Source organism: Lissotriton helveticus, chromosome 8 (assembly GCF_964261635.1).
Source record: "Lissotriton helveticus chromosome 8, aLisHel1.1, whole genome shotgun sequence".
NCBI lineage: Eukaryota > Metazoa > Chordata > Amphibia > Caudata > Salamandridae > Lissotriton > Lissotriton helveticus.
The window spans coordinates 384710803-384735795 of NC_136069.1; the positions used below are offsets into that span (position 1 = coordinate 384710803).

The 24993-nt window shown below is 41.7% G+C and overlaps 1 protein-coding gene across 2 annotated transcripts in view; it reads left to right on the forward strand.

Annotated features, from left to right (window-relative positions):
• ALG5 (ALG5 dolichyl-phosphate beta-glucosyltransferase) overlaps window positions 1-24993 on the forward strand; it is a 227600-nt gene that overhangs the window by 118567 nt on the left and 84040 nt on the right. For both annotated transcript variants that reach the window (XM_078657186.1, XM_078657187.1), the window contains exon 7: window positions 14325-14384. In XM_078657186.1, coding sequence (XP_078513312.1) covers window positions 14325-14384 — 60 coding nt within the window. The remainder of the gene's footprint in view (window positions 1-14324; window positions 14385-24993) is intronic.

The following is a 24993-nucleotide window of genomic DNA, read 5'->3' on the forward strand; positions in this document are numbered from 1 at the left end:
TCTCAGTGCCGCGTTCGACACGATCTCGCACGCAGTACTGCTACACCGCCTGGAAGAGGCTGGGATCTCTGACATGGCCCTTGTATGATTCAGATCATTCCTTTCAGGCAGATCATTTAGGGTCGCTACACCTCCATTCAAATCCCAAGCTTATCCTACTGAGCAGGGAGTGCCTCAGGGGTCGGCTCTCAGCCCCACGCTGTTCAATCTGTATGTTCAGCCACTGGCTGCGGTCGCCAAGCACTGGGGCATGACTATGGTCTCTTATGCCGACGACACACGCAGCTGGCGGTTGCGCTTTCTGGGGAATCTGACCTCGAGGCCTCTAGGTTCAGGGACGGTCTGGCAGCAGTGGCGGGTTGGATGACAGCTAACTGTCTCCAGCTAAATGCCAATAAAACGGAGGTCTTAATTGTTGGCAAAAACGGCAATCTATGGGGTGATCAGTGGTGGCCTTCGTTCTTGGGCAAGACACCTGTACCAGTGACTGAGGTAAAAAATCTGGGTGTATGGTTAGACCCCTCCCTCAGTTTCTCTTGACACACCAAAAAAGTTGCAGCCACGTGTTTTGGCATTCTACGTGGGATCAGACCAATCCTGAAATTTTTCGATGCTCCCGCTAGACAGCTCATAATCCAGGCCAGCATATTATCCCGGCTGGACTATGCCCGTTCGCTTCTGCTGGGGGTAAATCAAGCTGAAGTTACAAGGATGCAGCGCGTTCAGAACGCTGCGGCTAGAGCCCTGGTGGGCCTACCTAGGTTCTGCTCGGCGAAGGAAACCATCCAGAAGCTCCACTGGCTCCCAATGGCTCAAAGGATAGAATTTAAGACTCTTTGCCTATCCTTTAAGATTCTCAAACAGTCCTCCCCTCAAATCCTTGAGAACCTGTTAACACCTTATGTTCCCTCCCGCTCTTTGAGGTCTATGGGCCAAAACCTGGTAATAGTACCACGTTTTAAAGGTTGTTGAGCTGGTGGGCGGTCCTTCCGCTACCGGGCGGCTAAGCTTTGGAACTCTTTACCAGCTCACATTCGTGCTCTTGATCATCTGTTCCAGCCTAGGCTCTAATTCGATGAATGCTCCTGCCACTGTATCTGCTTCCTTTCGCTCTTCATGATAGTCTGTTTTTTTTTTTCTGTTGGTCAAAGCGCCGGGACGCCCCTTTGCTGGGGCAGCTGTGCGCTATAGAAATTTAAATTACTCTCAAGGATTGGGGCTAAAGAGGAGAAAGAGTACCCAGGAAGATGTGAGTAGCGGAGAAAGGAATTTGGACTTTAAAACATTTCTGAATTTGGGACCAAACAAGTTTCCAAAACTGGAGTATAGGAGGACATTCAAATAGCATATGTTTTAAATCAGCAGTAGAGCAGGGGCAAGACCAACAAGTAGAGGGAGTGTCTGATGAAAAAGTGGACAGATCAATTGAGTAAATAAAATCCGGTTATAAATGGAAAAAAGGGTTTGTGTGGTATTAGCGGCTCTAGAGGTCTTATGAATCTTAAACCAAATCTTATCCCAAAGAGGAACAGTCTAATCCTTAGAGAAATCCTTTTTCCAGGCTTTCTCAATTTTAGTTTTGGGTCTGTCTAAGAAAAGTTGAAAAGATTTATAGAGAAAAGCAGAGGATACATTTTGAGATATAGTGGGGATATCATTGGTGATGGGTAAAGAATGAAGGTATTGAACAAGGATGGGACAAAGCAAATTATACTGTGAACGAGAGGACGAAGATAAGGAAAATTGAGATTGGAGATCAGAGAAAAGAAGAGGCTGGTTATTAGAAAGAAGTTGAGAAATCCATCGCAGACCCTTGGAATACTAGGACTTCCAGTATATGGAGCGATTACGGATTTGGAGATGTTTATTATGCCAAATAGGCTGTAGAATAATCGAATTAATAAAGGGATAAGAAGAGGACATAAAAGGGATAAGGAGATTGCGAGAGTGGGAAATAACAGGGTTGCGAAGGGAAGTCACGTTGGATGTGAAGAAAAAGAGTTTCTCGGAATTCAAAGGGAGTAAAAAAAGATTCTATTTTTAGCCAGAGAGGAGGATAAAAGGTAAGATCAGTAGAGATACAAAGAGCAGCTTGTTTCAAGGAGAAAGCTCGATGATAAGTTTTAAAATCAGGGAAGCGAAGACCAGCATTGGTTTTATCCTTCTTCAAGGCGACAAGAGCTATACGAGAACGTTTGCCTTTCCACAGAAATTTAAGTAGGGTAGAATCAATCTTCTTAAAATAGTAATCAGGAATATGAATAGGAATCATGGAGATAGTATATAATATACGTGGTGATAACATCATTTTAATTGAATCAAGGCGAACCCACCAAGATAGAAAGAGAGGGTTCCATCGGGTAATGGCAGCATTCAATTTTTTTGTTATATAATCAAAGTTTATTTTAAGAGTGTCTGATAAGATAGGAGCGAACCAAATTCCCAAGTATTTGATCTTAGATGGTTGCCAAGAGAAACCAGAATGTTCGAAGAGATGTTTTTGGCATAAGTGATTTAAAGGGAGAATTTCACACTTGTCCACGTTAAGACGATACCCGGAAACTTTAGAGAAGGAAGAAACCTGCTGAAGGAAAAAAGGAAGAGGATTGAGGATCAGAACAGTAAAAAAGAATATCATCAGCGTAAACTGAAAGCTTAACTTGTTGGGAACCGAAATGGAAACCAGAGATATTATCGTCTTGTCGAATCCTGGTGAGAAAAGGTTCTAAAGCTAAAACAAATAATAAAGGGGACAGAGGGCAACCTTGCCTCACCCCTCTATGCAATGAAAAATAATCTGAAACCATACCATTGACGAATATTGACGCCTGAGGACCAGAATAAAGTAAGGAGAGATAAAGGAAATAAATTTAGGCGAGAAACCAGCACATTTGAGCATTAAACATAAAATCCCAGCTTATCCTATCGAATGCTTTCTCCGCATCTAAAGAGATAGCGGCCAGAGGATGACTTAGTGAAGAAGCTTTAGTTAAAACATTAAAGACGCGTGAATTCTCAGAAGAAAGTCTTCCTTTGACAAAACCTGATTGTTCAAGGCCAATTAAGTCAGGTAAAAGTGGGTCCATCCTAAGAGTTAGAATCTTGGCAAAAATCTTATAATCAGTATTTACCAAAGAAATAGGACGATAATTCTTGCATGAAGAACGATCCTTATCTTCCTTAGGGATTAAACAAATCAAGGCTTCTTGAAATGTACCACGTGAGGAACCAGAGTCAAGAAAGGATTGAAATAAAAGTAAAAGATTTGGTAAGAGAAGTGAAGCAAACAGACTATAAAATTCAATGGTAAAACCATCAGGATCAGGTGTTTTTCCATGACTTAAAGCCAAAACCGCATGAGAGATTTCTGCAAGCGAGATGTCTGATTCGAGGGGTCCAAAGTCAATATGGGTAGAAGGAGGAGAGGGTATAGATTGAAAATAGGAAAGAATATCAACTGAGTCTGGAGTAGTTTCAGGAGTATAGACATTTTTGTAGAAGGCAACAAACTCATCCAGAATATCCTTGTCTTTAAATAAAGAAACACCAGCAGGACTTTGAATAGATTACATTTTTGTCCGTTCTTTTCCTACTTTCAGGTAATTGGCTAGTAATTTTCCCATTTTATTTTGTCCTCCATAATAGCGGGAATTACATTTTAATAGAAAATTGGAGACTGAGTCCGTGGCTAATTTATTGGAAAGGAAATTTGGCATCAATAAGTTCCTTAAGAGAGGATTCAGTATTGGAGTGATAATACGTATATTCAAGTGGTTTAATTTTATTAAGTAGTTGAGTATTTAGCTTCCATAAGCTTTTTCTTCTGTTAGACAAAATTGATGATAAAACCTCTTGCAGCCACTTTGAAAGAATCCCACACCATAACAAAAGGGGAATCCTGGGTATGATTAATCATAAACAACTCCGTGGCAAAAGCAGTGAATTTAGTACATAAAATGGGATCAAGGAGTAAAGAATTATTAAATCTCCATCGTCCTGGGTGGGGAGAAAAGGGAATGAGGTCAATATCAACATGAACGGGAGCGTGATCTGAAATTAAAATGGAGCCAATGTCAGAATGAGTGGCATGTTGAGCTAGTGATTTACTTAGGAAAAGATCATCTATACGAGATTGGGAGTGATGGGAAGGAGAATAATAGCTATATTCTCTAATTAATTAATTAATTGCGGGTTTCTAAAGCGCTAGAATTGACTCCCGAAGGAGTATCTCTGCGCTGTAGACCGTTGGGGAACCCGTCCTGGCTTTCCCTGTGAGATGGTCCCTACTGGGTATCTCCAAGGTGAAACCAGGCATCCCCGGCGTATGTGGGGGGCCGTTGTGGAGATGAGGCAAGCTAATGCCCAGAGTTGCCGAGTGTGATCCCTAGTTAGAGTAGGCTCCGAGGCGAGAATTATCGAGTCAGTTGACCCTGGTCAAAGACCCTGCCGCGTCTGGAATTGAACCCTGGTCCCGGGCCGTCCTCTGCTCCCGGGTCTGCCGCCTCTAACCAGAGAGCCACACCACTCTACGGTCGAGATGGCATAATCTCCAAATATCTACTAAAGCTTTGTGATGTATGGAAGCAGTAAATTGAGAGTGCATCTTAGTGGTACAGAATTTAACTTTGGAATTTCTATCCAATATAGGGTCAAGGATTTGGTTACAGTCCCCACCAAAAATAATGTAATCATCATTAAGTAAGTACAGTTTTTCAGACATTTTAGGCCAAAAAGATGTATCCACACCGGTAGGGGCATAAATATTAAACATAACAATAGGAATCTTATCAATAAGAAGTTTAACAATCAACCAACGACCCTCAACCTCACATTTGTGAGAAACATTAGAAACACTTAACTTTTTATGGCACAAAATCACAACTCCATTTTTCTTACCCGCAGCAGGGGAATTAAATACATGTCCCAGCCAACATCGCGTGAGTTTCGAGGCCTCATTCTGTGAGAGATGGGATCCTTGGAGTGGGGCAACATCAGTTTTAAGTTTGACTAAATGAGACAACACCCGCTGCCTTTTAATTGGGTTATTTAAACCCTTAACGTTCCAGGTAGTAACCCGGAATGTGAATCATTAAGAAAGTATGAGTATAAATTATGCTTACTAGAGCAAACAAGAACAATTGTAGAGAAAAAAAATGCGAAGAGAAAAAGATAGAATAAAAGAGAGGAGAAGGTAAGGACAAAAAGATAAATAGAGAAAAGATGCGAAGACAAGAAAGTATATAAGAGACAGGATACGGGAAAAGCAAAGAAAAGTAAAAAGAGGAGGAAGGTGGAAAAAGCAATAAAGAAGAGAAATAGATAGAGAAAAAGAAGACAGTACAAGTCAAATACAAACGACTGAGAAACATACCTACAAATACAAAACAAAAGCGGGGGTGACGGCGCCAGAGGACGACGACGAGAACAGCGAGAGCAGGCCTCACCGAACAACTGCTACACGAACATCAGAACTTCATATAACAATATGGACACATCGGGAGAAGTAGAAGGAGCGCAACACCTGTATAAAGAGAGAAGAAAGGTAATAATTGTGGAGATGAAACACGGGATAGAGGTGTAAGTAGAAAACACATGATGCACAACGTAACAAAGGGTAAACAGATTGACAATCAATAGAAGAAAACATGACAAGAAAAAACTACAAGATGAAAACCATGGAGAATAGATTAAACAACTCTTGAGGTGTCCATAACATCCGCTCCATGATGACGAAGGAACTCTTGTAAGGCCACTTGATCTTCAAATGTGGTAGTTTTGTCCTTGTAAGTAACCTTGAAGAGACAAGGATGAAGCAAACCAAATCTGGCATTTAGAGCACGTAACTGTGGAAGCATATCCAGGAACTTTTTCCGACGGTCAGCTGTTGCTTTAGCTACATCTTGTGAGCGTAATAGATGATGACCCTCCCATACAATCTGCTTTTTAGATTTGACGGCTGATGGGACTTTTAGAAGGTCAGTGTATTGTAGGAACAGAATAATGACACCTCGGGGTTTGTTCGATATTTTAGGTCCAAGTCTATGAGCTCTTTGATTGTTGAAGGAGGAGGAAGCAAGTAAGTTCAACATTTTTGGGAGAAAAGATTGGAAAAAAGGCAGCATGATTTGATCCTTTAGAATGTTCCGGAAGCCCATAAAGTCGAAGATTATTCCTGCGGTTCCGATTTTCAAAATCCTCTGCTTGTCTCTTTAGTTGCAATATATCTGCCTCCATAGAAGATATACGTGAACATGAGGCTTGAAGAGATTGTGTTGATTGTTCCACTAAAAGAACACGAGAGTCCAGTGAGGACCATTTGTCGTGCGAAAATTGCAAAGTTTTAGTGGTCTCTTCCATGAACGGTTTAAGGGTGTGTATCTCTTCTAGAATTAGATCCATAGAAGCCGAAGAAGAACCCGTTGAAGGAGGGTCTTTTTTTAATCATTTGGTAGACGCTGTTGTTGTTGGAAGTTTACTTGAAGATTGCTTTTAGAAATTGTTGCTGATGGAGAATCAGATTTCTGCGTGGGGCTGTCTTCCATGTTTAGTAAATTGGAGTCAGTCCGAACAAATAGTAGGCTTGGCAGAGGCAGAAAGCTTAAGGTTTCGCAGTTTCCCCATAAAGAAGCAAGTAAATAATATGAAAGACGCTCTCAATGATTAGTCATAAACTGCAACACAGTGCCAGATTTTAGTAGTTGTTTGTAATAAGGAAGGACATCGAGAGGGTGTTCAAACAGGCAGCGGTTCAAGATTTAAAAAAAGAGAGAGCATTGTGAGGAGAAACATGCACAAAAACTCGCTAAATGGCATTTAAAAGGAGGTAAAGAACCAAACACTGAAACGTTGCTTCATTAAGTAGGTAATTAGGACCAGTCATGAGGAGGAGAAAGTCTTTCCACACAGCATTGCGCTTGAGGCTGGAATAGCTCGAAAGGAAAATCAAAATGGCGGCCGAAATCGGGCGCGCTGAAATTAAGGTGCAGGAGTCCTCAAAATGAATCCAAAAGCAAAGCGCTAGGCTCACCTCATGTTTAAATAAAATAATTCAGTTCCGCCAACAAAAACCGCCCGATAATGCCGCCGAAAAAAGTTCAGAAACGGAGGTCGGCAGAGGAGCTCTGCAGTTACGCCGCCATCTTGTGCGGCGTGCAAGCCACGCCCCCACAATTGCCTTTCTAAGGGTTTTTTTTATAATCCAGTGTGACTGACAACCCTTTTGCAAAACTTTTGTTTCATTTGAAACTTAAAGAAATGTAATGTTACTGTAAGTCACAGAATACTATTCCGATAGCAGTAACAAATAGTTAACAGACAGATCGAATTAAATGGAAGAAAAAGTCCTTATTACTGGATTTCGCATTCTCTGGAAATCCTATATTATTATTATGTGCAGATGTCCACTGACCGCCTCAGGGTGATCTTTATGATGGACATATTGCTGGATAGGGCACACATGCAGACCTGAGAAAAGCCTTCCTAAGAAACATGGTCTTTCAGATGATTAGTACAAATCCAGATTGTAGATACTAAAACAATATAATAAAAATTCTCCATAATTGTCCAAGACATTGGAATCACCCCTTCAGCAGATGCTGGGCCCGGAGTTTAAGCCTAGGGAGGACTCTTAAATCTCACATAAAGTGGGAATTGTATCTGGATACAAACTTATTTCCATGTTGGTAAATACCAAATATTGATGTACTTTGCTGGGAGCTTCTTCTCCCCACAGATTCCTCATCTTCGATTGTCTGGCAGGCAACATACTAGCTCTTAAAACCTTTTCTCATGACAAGAGCTCCCCAGTTGTGTTAATTGATGCCCAAGTTGGTCCTGCAGTTGCTGTGCCACTTGACAAGTCCCTATAACGCATCAAGCAGAAGCTGGCCTCCTTTCCTTCTTTTCCTGCCCTTTACATGCAGATTTGAATCTCCTTCTATTTATCGCCAGTGATTTATCTAGTGATTTTGAGCAACTTCTGCGGTCTCGGTTTTATATCATGCCTTTCATGTCAACCACAACTGGATTCATATTAGGAAACATATAGTGAGTGGTCTCTTAGGCTTCAGTCTGACTCTAGTGCGCACTGTGCGTGACTAAGGTGAGGGAGGCTAATCTGTTTCTATCGATGGCCTCTCGAAATCGGCCTTCTAACCCCTAATCACTTCCTTCAGGTAATGATCATGGTGAAAATGTTCTCATAAAAATCATTGTATGATGCACCATAAAAATAGTAACCCATTTTCTCCTCCAGGATACAGCTCACTTCTGTAGAAACGTCCTGGATCAGGTGGCGCTCTGGGGGCTCAACCTCCTCCTCTTCTTCTTAGCCCGTGCAGTGCTTCAGTGTCCTGCATGCGCCATCTGTTGATACTGGGCTACTCTGGAGATACAAGGCTGCTCCTCCACCGTGTGGTGCACCCCTTGCCTCTTAATGTGACTTTAGGACCTTGTGCTTATACTCCCCCTCTAGTGGTTCTAGTTGTCCTCTTATGGATCCAGTATGTGCCCACCTCTATCCTACCAATCCAGTTGGTTAGAGGACAAAGAAAGACAAGCATTGAAAATGCAATAGGTCTCGCAATAGAAAAGTTTGAGATTTTGGTGTGGTAAATGTAAATATTTTTTAATTTTTGTTTATGTTTTACAAATTATAAAAGTATTAATTTTGTTATTTGAAATGCCAATAGCTATACATTTAGCAAATGTTACATCTATGGCATTAGTAAAGGTACATGTTTAGTTTTCCCCTGTCTTACATGTATTGATCTGACAAATCACAATCTTTTAAAAATGTTATAAATAATACGTTTGCAATGCAATAGGGCTCGCATTAGTAAAGTTAGGGGTATTAGTATTGTAAATGACAAATTTTTTATTTATGTTTTTGTTTTGAAAATAACGAAATTAATAACTTTGTCATTTACAATGCCAATAGTGTTAACTTTTGCAAACGTGACACCTATAGCATTTGTAATGCAATATGTGTTGTATTTACATGACTTAGATGTATTAATATTAAAAATAACAATGGGTTGTATTTTTTCCAATATTTAATACTTAAATAAAAGTTATTGTCATTTCTAATTGCAATAGCTTAAACTTTTGCAAATAACTTTTTGGAAGATTATGTTTAGTGTATTTTATTGTGATGGGGGTGAGAGGATAAAGAGTTGGATAGAAGGACCAGGAGAAAAGGATGGAAGGTGGTGAAAGGAGGGTGGATGAGATAAGGGCGAGGATGTAGGTGGAAGAGACAGACTCAAAAGAGATGGGAGTGGAAAGAGACTATAGAGGAAAAGGAGGCTGGAGAGGAGAGGAGCAAGAAAGAGATCAGGGGGGAGGGGGCAGGGAGGCCAGAGGAGCTGTGAAGCATCCAGACTGTCCTGAAGAAAATAAGGTGCGAGGTCGAGGTGAGGCCAGAAAGAGATGAGAAGGGCGGATGGAGAGGGGAGAGAGGAGGTGAACATATGGCGGTGGGAACGGAGATTGGGGGCGGGGGGGGGGAGTAGGTGCAATGGAATGGTGAGGGGAAGTGGCATAGCGGAAGGAGTGAAGGAGCACGAGAGACTGCGCAGAGAGGTCAAGAGAGTGACGTGTGTGGTGGTGTGCATCAGGAGGCACTGGGACAAAGGCAGTCAGAGAACAAGTGAAAAGAGACAGGCCACGTGGAGTAAGAGACAGCAAAGTGGAGAGGGTGGTCACAGGATTAGAAGCAGCCCAGGTAGAAATGTGGGGAAAGAAGTGAGCCGCGGAAGGACTGCATGGTGCACGCGGGAAGGAGGGGAGGAACAAGGGAGGGGAAGGACACCTTCGGGTAATGTTTGCGCTATATAAAAGCGCATTAAATAAATAAGTAAATGAAGTCCGCTTTAGGAATTGTAAAATTCCTGGAGTCCAGTTTGTTTTGCTCTCTGCCGTCAAGTATTTTCAGTAGAGCAAGGAGTACGATTACAAACATGAACATTACGAACCTCCTGGAAAGTAAAGATACTTGCTTTGGCTGCAATAAATGTGCTGGTTTGTAGAGAGGATTCCTGTAAACAACAAGCTCTTGGCATTGCTGTGATTAGGGGGGGGCGGAGAAATGCGGCTCGGGAGCAAATGGGGGGAGGGGGCAGGGAGGCCAGAGGAGCTGTGAAGCATCCAGACTGTCCTGAAGAAAATAAGGTGCGAGGTGAGGCCAGAAAGAGATGAGAAGGGCGGATGGAGAGGGGAGAGAGGAGGTGAACATATGGCGGTGGGAACGGAGATTGGGGGCGGGGGGGGGGGAGTAGGTGCAATGGAATGGTGAGGGGAAGTGGCATAGCGGAAGGAGTGAAGGAGCACGAGAGACTGCGCAGAGAGGTCAAGAGAGTGACGTGTGTGGTGGTGTGCATCAGGAGGCACTGGGACAAAGGCAGTCAGAGAACAAGTGAAAAGAGACAGGCCACGTGGAGTAAGAGACAGCAAAGTGGAGAGGGTGGTCACAGGATTAGAAGCAGCCCAGGTAGAAATGTGGGGAAAGAAGTGAGCCGCGGAAGGACTGCATGGTGCACGCGGGAAGGAGGGGAGGAACAAGGGAGGGGAAGGACACCTTCGGGTAATGTTTGCGCTATATAAAAGCGCATTAAATAAATAAGTAAATGAAGTCCGCTTTAGGAATTGTAAAATTCCTGGAGTCCAGTTTGTTTTGCTCTCTGCCGTCAAGTATTTTCAGTAGAGCAAGGAGTACGATTACAAACATGAACATTACGAACCTCCTGGAAAGTAAAGATACTTGCTTTGGCTGCAATAAATGTGCTGGTTTGTAGAGAGGATTCCTGTAAACAACAAGCTCTTGGCATTGCTGTGATTAGGGGGGGGCGGAGAAATGCGGCTCGGGAGCAAATGGGGGGAGGGGGCAGGGAGGCCAGAGGAGCTGTGAAGCATCCAGACTGTCCTGAAGAAAATAAGGTGCGAGGTGAGGCCAGAAAGAGATGAGAAGGGCGGATGGAGAGGGGGGAGAGGAGGTGAACATATGGCGGTGGGGACGGAAACATGCTAGAAATGACGAGCAGGGAGAGAATACAAGCCTTTCACCGTAACACGGCTGGCAGGGGAGGGGGCGGAGAGGGGAGAGGTGCGACACGGCAGTAGGAGGAGGAGGGGGGAGGAGAGTAGGGGAGGCACGGCCTAGCGGCAGGCAGGCAGGGGAGGAGAGGAGGAGGGGGGAGGAGAGTAGGGGAGGCACGGCCTAGCGGCAGGCAGGCAGGGGAGGAGAGGAGGAGGGGGGAGGAGAGTAGGGGAGGCACGGCCTAGCGGCCGTGCAATCAAGTAGTGAGGGGGCGGAGCTGGGGGAGGCTGTGAGAGAGAGTAGGCAAGGCAGGCGGCTGGGGGCATGTGCACGCGCTTTTAAGCTCAATGCACATGCGCATTGAGCTTAAAAGTCACGGGCACTGCAAGGAATCGCCACGATTCCTTGCAAGTTAGATAAAGTCTGGATGAGCCCCTATAGTCTCGCTTGCTCGATGCGCATGCGCATCGACAGGCGAGACCTAATAAAGGGCTCTGAAGAAAAACATTTTGTTTCAGGAACATCTGGCTCCCGAGCCCAAGGGCTTTAGATATAGCAATACCTGTGTGGAGACTGGGAAAATATATATGCATCACGCACCTTTACCAGTGGACTTGACACATTTTAAGAAGTGACATCTGGAGAAAACAGAACTGCCAATTCAGAGTATAAGATGCTAAGTAATAGCCTCCTCTTAATATCCCTGTCAAATTGAACTGTGGGTAAGGAACACTTTATCGTGGAACTTGAGAGCACCCCGTATCCTTATACAGAGTGCCATGTTCTAGCCAAATTTCCTGATCCTGGTTGTTTATTTAAGCCAGTGTTTACATGCTAAGCAAGTGTTGAAAAATCCAGTGGTCTGTCTTTGATACAGGAGATGAAGAGAAGGACAACATAATACGTTTTTAAAAAGACATATATAACACGGAGATGCAGGGCCGCACATTGTATCCCCAAGCATACTCCAGGCAAACATTTGAACACAGCCAAGATTGCTATAATGTAATTTGTTTTTGTGGAAGGTACTTTAAAAAAACTTGAAAAGAAATACAAATCAAACTAAACTACACTTGATACTTAGCCCTCCGATACAGTTGTTTCATAGGGAAAGGTAGAGCATAAAAAAAAGACAAGGATGAACATCTAAGGGATACTTGGCACCTTCTGTGCACCCTCTCTCCTGTGACTAGGGCAAGTGTTTTCCCCGCTATGACGTAAATTGGACGCCAGGCAAAAATGGAGAAGGTTGATCTGCATATATTTGTGACAGCACTACTGCTTTGACAGTAGTTTTAAACGTATTCACAGCTTTGCAGTAAAAATGCACAGTCACAAAGAGAATGACTTTTGCATAATACACCAGCCCAGAAAGCCTATTCAGCACCAATGTTCTCTCTGATCTGTGTAGGTGCTGTACGAGTGTATTCTATAGAGACATCACTGTTTTCATCCATCATCTCTGCAGACTCAGTCTTGTTTTTGAAGTTCATCTTTACAAAGGTTGTCTGCTTTTAATGCCACTTTTACTCTCTAGTTATACTGTAAGTTTCTTTATTCATGTAAGTATAGCTCTGGGTGATGGAAGTTAGCAACTCATTTATTGCCCCAATCCCTACATGGAGAAGGCTTGCAGCAACATCTGACTTAAGTCTCTCATGTGAACCAACGTGTGGTGGTGATGGTAGTCTGTGTTTATAACTTGCGTCCCACTCCTCCTTCAGGCTAATCTTTTTTTCTATGCCCCTTCAAACAGTCATACATTCTGCCCTTTTTTTCTTTACCCCTGTCCCTTCAGGCATGGTCTTTATTCTTTGTCGTTTGCCCTTTTACTGCTTTGCGTCTCAGTACAGAGGTAAATCTGGTGTTCATTCCCGTCCCCCATTTCCTCCAGTGGTTTTGATAGAGACTAGTAAACTATTCATGGTGCTCTGACATGGAACATCTGTGGTCACCTTGTAGCTGTGAATGTATTGAAGGTGACGGACAGGTGGTTGTGAGCCACAGCTTCTTACCTTAGCAGCGCAATGTACAGCCTTTCACCAATGACAGGAATGGACCACAATCACCAGAGGGACTCTGCCAAGCAACTATAGCAGCTTGGTGGCACAGCATGCGTGGTGCTCTGTAATACTGTGATTTGTGAGAAAGCCACACACTGTTGATTCCATGGCTGTTACTGTTAGAATGCAACATGATGCAGGGCTTTTTTTCATTAATGTACAAATAGCTGCAGTGTGCATCATGAAAAAACAGTGCTCCAGTAACAGCACTGAGGTGAATACATTTGCAATGTATCCAACCCATGTATTCTGCCGCTTCCACTCAATGCGCACCGTGAAAAGCGCATAATTAAATTTGCAAAATAAGTACTGGGTACTATGCAAAGTGCTGCCTCAGAAGAGGGAAATACTCTAGCAAGAAGTAGGTTTCCAGGTATTATCAGTATTTCTCACAAAGGTAAGAGTAAACCCAGTTAACTCTGTCACCCCCCTGAAGCCCACCCTACAGTGCCTTGTTTCCCATGGAGATAGCGGCCTCATAGCCACACCACTGACAGCTCTGCAACAGCATAGAAAGGGAAGAGTGCTACAAGCTCCATTGGTGGGACGGAGGAGGCTTCCCAACTGGGTTCTACCTTTCAACTCCCATGCAACTAGCAAGACCCCTTCATAATCCACATATCTAAATCATCCACAGTCACATGATTATTCTGAATGGTGCAATGACACTGATTGGAAGTATGCCCCCCTATATTTGTGCGCAACTCTTCCTATGCTTCTCAAAGTCTGCCTCCACATCCCTCCCGTGATGTGTGCCAGGGAGGAGAGGTTTTGTCTTGACTGCAGACAGCATGGAGGATTCAAATATAGCCCACTTCTCCTTGTGAGTAGTTTTCTGAATGATGCAGCAATGCTATTGGTATATCAATGCTGCATGGGATGAGTACTTATTATGTCTCCAAACCAGCTAAATCGGCCTCCTGCAGACCTAAATGAACAGAAAAGTGCTTTAAGTGGGTATTTTTTTTATTATAACTTTTGGAAAGGGACATTCTGGGAAACTGTTAAGACCCACCACATGTAGGCTGTGGATAGTCTACATTCGCTATGTATGAAGTACTTGATGAGGATATCCCTGACTGAGTACTAGAATTGCAAGTAGATAGCTCGTTTTTTGTGGCTACCACTAAGCCAAGCCATTGCACAGTAAGGGCTTTATAATACCGTTGTATAAATTATATAGTTGCATGAAAAGTTTGATTTCTTGTTCATGGGTTTCATTGCAGGATCAAATGGCTATAGCTTGTGGATCCCGAGCCCATTTGGAAAGCACTTCAATAGCAGAGGTAAGTCTGTTTATTTAAGTATATTATGTGGGTATCTTATACCGTTCAATTATTTGAAGCTATGATGGAAAATACACTGATTTTTAACAGACTTCATTTGTATTTGACTATCCTCAGCAGAAAAAAATATAAAGAGGCATAACTGTTTAGGTTGTTGCTTAGTATGGCCTTAAATAGACGGTCATGTGTTGAGTCAAAGTACGTCACGGTGAATTCTCAGCCCCTTGTGATGTATTTAAAGGGAAATAAAAGCTAAAATTACTTAGTGTAACATGGCATGTCAACACCCCTCTTTCCTGCTAAACATGTGTGTATATGATAGTTAGATATTAACACTTTTTAGAACAAGCATTGGCAAAGCCAATAGGTCTCATGTACGCAAGATCTATTGGCTTTGGAAATGTTTATTTAGCCATGTTGCACAGCAGCACAGCCGCTGTGCAACATGTCTGAACGTAAAGAAAATAAGAGGTAGAATGTGGTCAACGCAGGCAGCATGATAGCGTTAAAAAAAACAAAAAACCTTCAGATAGATTGTAGGGCAGATGCTGTGTAACATGCTTGAAAGTTTAAAAGAAAACAAAAAAACTGCTGTGACTTGGAACGGTGCTGCAAATGCAGTGAAGTTGACCTTCTGCGCATGTACGTCCTCAGCTTTTCCTGAGCGATGCCATTGGCCATTATTGCTTTTGTAGGCTTTCAATTTTACTTCGCCTATGGAAATCAAAGGCCGGTCAGGGCTATTTGTATAAATTAGGAAAAAATATAAAATGTTATTAAACGCCTGCTAAATAAATAAATAATTCAAAAGTGAGACACGCCTGATGAAAATAAACTGAGGAGAAACACGTTGCTCACTGAAAGCTTGGCTTTCAAAGGACCAGAAAGTGCCCGACTTAACTCCGTGCTTCTGGCTCTGTCAAAGTAATGGACTGAGGACATGACGCAAATCTGCTGCACAGACTACAGCTGGCATATCGGGCATCAACTACTAGTTGGTTCTAAAGTACGATAAGCAAATTGGTACAGAGGTTAAACCAGAAAAAATGTCTATCATGTCAAGCTTCCAAGGTGCCTTCATGCTTTCCAACCGTTATTAGCATCAAAGTGGCTCCAGGCACAGCAGCACTTTCAAAAATGCTCATACGCACGTGGATACTTGACTAGATTAGGCCACATCTACAAATAACGCTGAAGAAAACCCTACAATGCAGTAACGACATAGGCACACACACTCGAGTGCCTTAGCATTAGGAAAAGCTCGATATTCTGTGCCTTGGCAAGCTGATCTCAAAACCGGTTGAGTTTGTGACAAAATGACATTAGCCCCATTGGATCGTGTTGGACTCGTGGGAGAAAGCCCCTCCCCCACCATCCCCTTGTCAGAAGTGTGTATTTGAGTCTGCTGGAACATTTCAGCTACTCGATGCAGGCAGGAGGAAAAAAAACAAAAATGAAAGGGTGTATGAAGGTACAAGGCATATGCTTCCAAAGACACATTGCTCCTTTTCGCACATTTGTGCGCCTTTACACTTTGGGATTGGCACTGAAGTATACAAAAAACTAATAGATGGAATGTTTTAATTAATCTTAGCCCCTAATATTCACTCTGGGTAGCATCCCAATGCATTGTTATTTTGCACATCATGCCACCTACATTTGAACCCAGCCACATGCAAATCAGTCTTGACCCTGTTCAAATGGGAACAGTCCAGCCTCAACTGCCAGGGCAGGACCTCCCTGAACCAGAACGCAAGCAACCCAAAACAGGTTTGGCCACATTAGGGCTCATCAGTGAGGTACAGCTTGGTTCCAGTTGCACAGTGTGCAAAGGACCCACATCTGAGCTTACCCGTCCCATTCAGGGCTTCACTTTTAAGAATACAAAATAGTTATGGATGGAATGATTGATTTATTCTCAGCCACTTGTAACTACTTGGGCTACATCCCAGTGCATCACACCATGTCACCTCAGTTTGTATCTTGCCATGTCCAAATCAGTCTTAAGCCTGTTCCAATGGGAATAGTCCAGCCCAAACTACCAGGCCAGGTCCTTCCTGAACCGGAACACTAGCAACCCAAGACCAGTTTCACCCTAAATTAGTGCTCATGAGTTGGTTGTAACTTTGCTTCATTGGCACAGTGTGCACACGACCCACACCAGGGCATACCCATCAAATACCTTTTGGAATGCAAACGTAGCATGCTTGCTCTCCCAGAATTGCATTTGCTACTGTTGCAATCATATCTATGTTCACAGTAAACTCAGGCCTCAGCTTTTCCTCATCTGAGCAGATGTTGCATTCAGAGACATCAATGTGACATTCCTTGTGCCATAAATAGAAACAATCGGATTTAAGACCGCACAAAAAGAAAGTCTGTTTCATACATAGTGTAAAAGCCAAGACCAAAGATATGTAGTATGTTTTCTATTATAATGATTGAATCATGAAAATCTGTACAAAACACAGATTTTTGTAAATTAGAGGAGAGGAGTGTTCACATATTTTCAAATATTTGGATTGTTACTTTAATATTCTTTTTTGTCTAGTTGGATATCTGACTTCTAAATACTATATTGTGATCACTAGTTTTCACCATGTAGTAAACTGTTTATGTCTGTGAACTGTTTGTTATTTCGAGGGGAAATTGCATCAGTGTTTGTTATTAATAAACTCAGTCAGCTAAACATGTCCTCTTTCAACCGAATCACAGAAGATTATGGGGTTTGGAGTGTTGGTGTCCCTTATGTAACTAAATTGTGTGTTTGTGTGTCTGTCAGTGTCTGTGTCAATCCAAGTTAAAAGGTATAGCTAGAGTGAAAAAAAACAAAATTTTCCCAATACGACATTTTGCTCACATCTACATCATGCACCACTGAACAGAGTTACACCAAACGTGACCATAATGTTTACGCAGAAAATGTGCTTTCATTAGTTTGTTGTAAATCTGTGCAACAATTCTTTGAGACATTAATGTTTTAAAATGTTACTGAGCCGATTTTAAAATGTTAACACTTTGGTGTGTCTTTGTCGTTTGGGTCTCGCAAATAATCCATGAGTTGGATTGGGAATTTAAAAAAAAAAAGTGATTGAACAAAGGACGCTATTTTGTTGCTTTCAGATCCGCAATATCAGAGTTGATACCGCAATCCGAGCGATCTGATAGCTGTCACAAGATGAATATTTCTCTTAAAGCAGCCCTTACAGGGTTCTCGGCACAGTTCCCATGCCCTGAAGTTTTGGAAAAACAAAAGGCATCTAAATAGGTAGGTTGGCACTTTCAGACAGCCAGGAAACAGTGGGGTGGAGGGTCCTCAAGGAGCTTTCCATTAGGTTAAAATAAAAAAAATAAAAATTAAAAACCAGGAAAAAAAGTTTAGGTATTCAAATATGATTTCTGATTTAAATCCTCAACATCTCTAAAATGGTAGCTGAGGCTGTGGTACCTGTCTCAGTACCGGGGGTCCAGATGCCATTTTAGGTGTTTGGGAGTAATCAGACTTGCAATCCTTATGCAAGCTTCAAGATTTGAAACTTGTGTCCGATTCACAAATCCTATTTAGGGTAGAGCAATCTGAAACAAATATTTTGAAAAAGTCCTGGCTAAATGCCAAGCACTATGGGCCAACTTTCAGGCTTCAGCTGCAAGCCAGGCCCTGTGCCCAACACCTCTGCAGTGAAGGTGACTGCTCACGGAAGGTGGGGGACAAGACATGGCTCAGGCATAGCCCTGCGCCCAACCCTGGCTGTGCATAGTCATAGACTGAGTGCATCGGGGTTGACGTCCACCTCTGGTTTTAGTACAGAACCTGGCAGCATGCACGTCCTTGCACACGTCCCCCATTGCACATGGCCCAAGAGTGTGTGCAGCAAGAGTTGGGTGTATACCACAAGTTGGACTCAGGGACAGGCCCCAAACGAAGATTACTCCGGTAATAGTTTGTCTTAATTTGGAGTTGCTTTCCCCTTAACTACAGCATCTTCTATTACTTGGAGCTGCACTTACAGCATTCTAGTTCCCCCACTGAGAATATATGGATTCTGTACATTTGATAATCCATTAATCATTGTTACTAGAGGGTTTGTCTTGTTTAGAATACTACATTACTAACTATGAATTTCTCTTGTTCATGCATGTCAGGACTGATTATAACCCATCTCCTGAAGCCCCCAGTTAGACGTATTTCCTTTTGGCTTTGATCTTGATATGATTTGCTTCTCTGCTAGTATTACCCCACCCCACCCTCCAGTACTAGCAAAATAGGTTGTTCAAGCCCAGAAGAATTTCATCCGTGTGATATTGTCCGTTATTAACTGTGTCTCTTGAAAAAGAATAATATCTGAATAAGACATATATTAGCGTCATAATCTCAGATAATTTCCTATGATTGTTAACTCTTTTCTCATTCCAATTTGCTATATTCCAAATAATCCCCAATCGAAGTCTTTCTAATTTGTGTTTTTATTTGGACCCATATTTATGATGTTAACCCACCACAAGTCACTACTTATGGCCTCTCGACATTCTCTGGGTAATAATGTTTCTTAAAGAAATATTGCCTGATAAACTTTTCTCTTTGACTCGTGTCAAGTCTGGGAATTCCTGACCAGTTTCCACTTCCAAAAAACAATTATATTAATATACACTACTTTTATTTTTTGGGATGAAATATTTGCACAGATCATTGTTTGACCTTGAATTGATCCACTAATTTTTTTTTATCTCCAGAGCTTGTCTGCAGTGCACGATATCTGGTCTAATAAGAGAATGTGTGTCTTGAAATGAAAGGATTTACATGGTTCTTTAAATATTGTACTTTTTTTAAGGTGATCAGGATTTTTCTATGTTTCCTTGTGTTGGTTTTTCTCGGACTCCCAAGAATTTCATTTAGCAAGTCAATGCCTGTCTCTTCCTTACATACCATAGCCTCTTTATTTCAAAACCTTACCTTTTTCAAAGTTTTCAGATTATCATATTATGGGCAGGTTATTTATCCTTGCTCAGATTTCCAATTGTGTATTAGCATCTATAAGATCCAGTCTCTTTTGGTCTGTTTATCAATCAGTTTTTTCATAATTGTCCATGGGCTTTTCTGATCTACATATTCAGCTTTCTGTTTTTTTCAAATTCTTCTCTTGAGAGGATACAAGTCTTTGTTTTATAGCTTGGAGGGTTTCCTTGTGCTGGGAGACAAAATATTGATGGTTATCCCTCATCTCTCAATGTACCACTTTCAATAGTTGCATAACATTGTCACCTTAATCACCATTTAGATTATTGTCAAATTTCAAGTGCTTAGAGGGGTGCTATCTCATTTCAATATTCTCACTATTCCTTCTTTCCCTCTTTCTACCATGTTCTTTTATGATAGATAATTCTTCCTCAGAGTAGATTATATTTTAAGAGACTGAGCTAAAAGTGTAACGTGTCTGCATTTTTGTGGTTTCTACTTATTTTCATTTCCTCAGATAAGCAGCCTCCTTGCTAAACAACTGTTAAGCAGTGCTATTATGTCAACTAGATGCCCCCCTCTATTTGTCATTATTGACTATTTAAAGTGGCGTTTCCCTACATACACGTTTTACATACATACCCAAATTGTTTATAATTTTGTGAATATAGTATTGTTATACATTTATAGATTACATAAAGATGTAGTTGATTTTTGATGTACATGAGACCCCTAATAGTTGTTTGTCAGTTGAGGTGCTAAGCAGTTGTTCAATGCATGGAAAAGGTATTTCCTCTTTATCTAGTAGGCCTTTAACATTCATTAAGATGCCCTCAGTCTTACTTGGTTTATCCATTGTTGCTAATGGTTGACACTTCATTGATAATTAACAATTAGAGCTCTAAGGACAGGGAGGATGGGTGTTGGGGGAAGGGGGAGTGAGGGAAATGATATGGAAGAATGAGCAGCACCCCTTTTGTGTAGTTTGTCTGCTGGTCCTTCTAATCCCATATCATTATGTTTCTCTTATATGTATTCCATGGGCCTCATAACTATGGGCAACTAATGGATTTGTAATCAATAATACATCATTATAATTATAATCATAACCATCTACCAGTAATGATTAGTGAAGCTTTTCTTAACATAACAGGCCACACTGTGGTTTACATGGAGCATGGCTCCTCTCAGAGCCATTTGTACCTCACTGATTGGGGATAATTATGACTCACTATTGAATGTACAAGGCTTGGCTTATATCTTATTTCTATCTGTCTTTGTGGTGCTTATGGTATTGCTTACATTTTGTGCATTTGTATATTATCTACGTTTATCTACTATATACAGTAATAGGAATAGTTTGGGTTGAGATAGAAACATATTTTCACAGTACTATACAAATATGATCTTGATACTACTAAACATCCCCTTCATTAGCGATGAGTATGAGTGTCAGAAACGCTGCAAGCTAGACACCGAAGCTGATTCCAAATAATTTGAATCTCAACAGCAAGACAAATATACAAGCTATTAAGGAGATAAGTGCAGTACCTCCTACTTTTTATAACACATGCTCTTGATTCCTATTTTGTTTTAAACTACAAGACTGGTAGCCTAGAAGAGATGAGAGAATCTGGGAATAGAGAGGTTTTTTCCAGTCTATATACGAGACGTCTACAGGTTTCAGCACCTTACTGACCTAAGACATCACCTTGTGATCTTGATCATGTTCCTTGTTGTTTGCTCAGCAAAAGAGAATTTTCCTTGTAAGTATGTTGAATATAATCTATATCATTATAAGCATAAGCCAAAGTCTATACTATACTCATCTGGCTTTTAAATCATCCATGGCCTGTCCCTATTCTAGGCCTCAACTGTGGGAATGGTCTTTCCGTAACTGCCAGGTCAGTGGCTGTTTTAAATTCTGCATGAATGTCAATCAAAGAGCTATAATAGTTACCTATGCCAATAAATGAGCACTGATTTATAAGAGGAGTACTATAGGTTTGTGCAAGACTCACACCCTTTAGCATACACGCCTAAAGAAACATGAGAACGGTATAATTAACAGTTGGTCTGCAAATTGATGTTTAGACAAACATAGCTTATCAACTGCTTTCGTTAGCTGTGTAAATTGCTAGATTTTGCTGAACCAGGTCGGTTTAAGCCATTTCCTTATTTATGGAAAAAAAATTCTAGGTTTAGCTAAAGTGAATTTTAGAGCTCATATTGTTTAATATGCAGGAAGCTCCATATACAACGTTTGAATCTCAGTTTGGGAATGGATACATTGTTTTCAGATGTGGATCACAGGTGCCAGGCAGGTTGGGATGGTGAAACAGACATGAGAGATTGATTTTGTATAATTTGTAAGGTGCTTAGATTAGAGTTTTGAATGATTAAGCCGTGGTGTGGTCTGCATGTCTCAGACAGAAGATCATTGGGAATTGAGCAATTCTAGACCTTTCTCAGTGTCTTGATGGGAATTATTTAATATACGGCATTGCTCTTGTCCAGTGAGCTTACTACCTTGAGAAACAATGTGATCCATTGAATTTGTAGAAACAGTGATCTGATTTACTATATTGGGCAAGGGGCATTAGGTAGGTTCTGATCTTTTGACTTATCAAGGGCTGGCCCTGTTGGCAAAAGCCAGGAGAAAGGACAAGTAGTCGGTAACTGACCCCAGAATATTGTTTTTCACTGCACTAGATTGAGACCACTAGGGTGTTGTTCTGAAGGATTGTCCAGAGCTCAATGTGTTTGAGGCAGTCATTGATTTCCTACTGGACATCTAAGTTTTCCTCTAGGTTGAGGTAGATCTGAGTGTTTTTAGCATATAAGCCGAAGCCAATGTTGAAGGCCAGTGGGGATATGTATGTGTTGAAATGTGTGCGCACAGGTCTTTGCAGCATCTCACAAGCAACTTCTTCGCCGTGAAATCAAGTTGCAATATTCTCATCCCATTACAATATGACGGTAGAGTGCACAGTATGTGATCTGCATCACTACAGTTGCAAGCAGAGTGTTGCAGTTGAGTAACTTTTACCTTCATTGACTCTTCAGAAGCGGAAATGAGCCTCGAATTGCTTCAGGCCATTGCAACTACAGTTGGTGTGCAAACTGAGTTGTTGCCACTGTTTTGCAGACCATGCCATGCACAAAGCCGTGAGATAGGTTGATGTTTCAGGGAGGTGATTATGAACTGCATTACTGTCTTAAGAAAAAAAACACCCGACAAGAAATGTTTACTAGATTTAGGATAATGAATGCAAGTTTTAGGATTTTTCATTTAATTTTCTTACTTGAACTAATTGCATGATTTTCGCTGAGGCCTCCTTTTGATCCGACTGAAGTATTCAATATCGCCTATTGAGCTGGTGCACAAAAATTTGTGCCCAAAAATGATGTTCTTGTTGCCATTTTTTGTTATTATATAACGCTTAGAAGGCAGTTGTTATTGCGCATTAGAACAGTGGAATGGTGAGCACCAACAATCCAGCTTTTTCCTTTCACAGCTGTTGCTGTGAACTAAGGCCTGACGGAGCCAGAGAGGATTTCAACCCCCTCTGACTGTGGAGCCTTTTGTTTTACTAATTCTACCCTCTAGAGGCGGAATGTTCTAATAGCCTTACAGCCCTCCGTATCGGTCTATAACAGCCATTAAAGGGCCGCTCCCTTGTTAAACCTTTACCGCTGGAGCGGGCCTTTAATGGCGGGTATAGTCCACTACGGCGCGCTAGAAGGCTATATTGCATTTACAGCGTGGGCATTACCCGTATGAAAGTACCATGCATGCCATTTTCTGGCATCGTACAATGTGGGACTTTACTACGCAGGTGTGTCTTTTTTAATGACATGAAATAAGGGAATTAATGGCAAATAATGGGTGTGAGGTGTTTTAAGGGTTAAGAGATGGGTGAGGGTATGGGTTTATAAGGGTTTTGTAGTTCACCGAAAGGTTAGGTTGGTTGGGTGTGTTTAGGGTTCAATGATGGGTAAAGGTAGTGGTTGTAAGGGTGTTTATGGTTCAGGGATAGGTAAGGGTACAAGATAGTAAGGAATATTTATGGTTAAGGGATGGATAAGTATACAAGGTTGTTATGGTTTTTAGGGTTTAGGAATGCATAAGGGAACGGGGTAATAATGGGTTTTTAGGGTTGAGAGATGGGAAAAGGTAGGGGCTTGTGAGGGTTTTTAAGTTCCAGAGATGGGTAAGGGGCAGTAAGGGGTATTTGGGGTTTAGGGATGGATAAGGGTGTAGGGTAGTAAAAGATTCTTAGGGTTTTAATGATCGAATTTATCTGATGAAATTAACTACTTTATCATGCTTGCTTGTAACCATGTTTTCTGCATGCTTATCCTATCAAAAAGATTACTCTTTGCATACGCATGTGCACCACGCATGCAAAATCACTGTAGCAATATCTCCAGTAAAAGGACATGCTAGACTTAATCTACTAATGAGTGGATTGCCTGCTTCACTAGACACACTGTCTTGTCCTATTTTTCTCCTGATCAAAACGTTGAAGAACTGATGTAGTACACTGGATATGTGGAGGCAGAGTACATTTCCCCCAGAGCAAGGAGAGAAAAGGTTCATGAAGAAAGCGTCAACCCCAGAGAGGATATCAAAAAAGGATTAAAAAAAACTCTTCAACTGTGAACATCAAATATTAAATAGAAATTGCAATACTTTATGACCAAAACAAAAATTGACCGATTTACTCTTACAACCAGGGCTCGAATCTGGGTACCACGTTAGTGGACGGCGTCCCCCCACTTATTTTACTGGGTGGACGCCGTACCCCCCACCCCCCACCCCCCCAACCCCCCCCCCCCCCCCGCCAAATAGCTGGACTTCACTCTTTGGCCTCTCTGGGACGAGGAGCTCAGAGCTCACAGCACGCTGCTCACGTGCTGACTTCTCAAATGCAATCTCATCTAAGGGGTGAGCGAGGGGAGGCAATGAGCCCGATGGTGCAAGTCACCTTTCATGACGTCACTTCCTGTTGTGACTTCACTTCCGGTGACAGCGTCCCCCCCACTACTTTTTTCAGGACTTTTGCCCTGCTTACAACCCAAACAATCTTCTGAACTTTATGCAGTGTCAAACAATAGAAAAATAATCTAGGTTCTTAGCCAAGTGAGCGGCCAGGAGCATTCCCCTTGCTTTGATGCCTTTAAAATAATTTGGTAAAATGTTAGTTCTCTGTTTCTTAAAAGGTTTGAAATCTTTACAATTGCTTGAAAGTCAGTAGTTCAAAATATGTGCATGTAATACTTTTTTCCACTCTTGAAAGTACAGAATGTTGTGAATTTCCTGATCAGTTAAATTGTGGGAGATTTGTGGTTCATAATTGTGCGAAAGGAGAAGAAATCAACTATTTAGATAATTTAGTTTCCTAGTCCAAAGTTAATTTAATGAGCACTGGGACAATTTATATTCAGATTTTGGAGGAGAGACCGATTGGGAAAAATGTAGATAAAGATTTTGCATGGGAAATGAATGTTCAGATCTTGGGACAAATTCATGAGTAGACTATGAAACCTAGCTTGTTTAGAACAATTCTTAAAACTAATATTTAATAATGCATCTTTTTATTCTGGACAAAATATTTTAGGAGCAACACTCTGAAAACCTGTTGCGTTTTA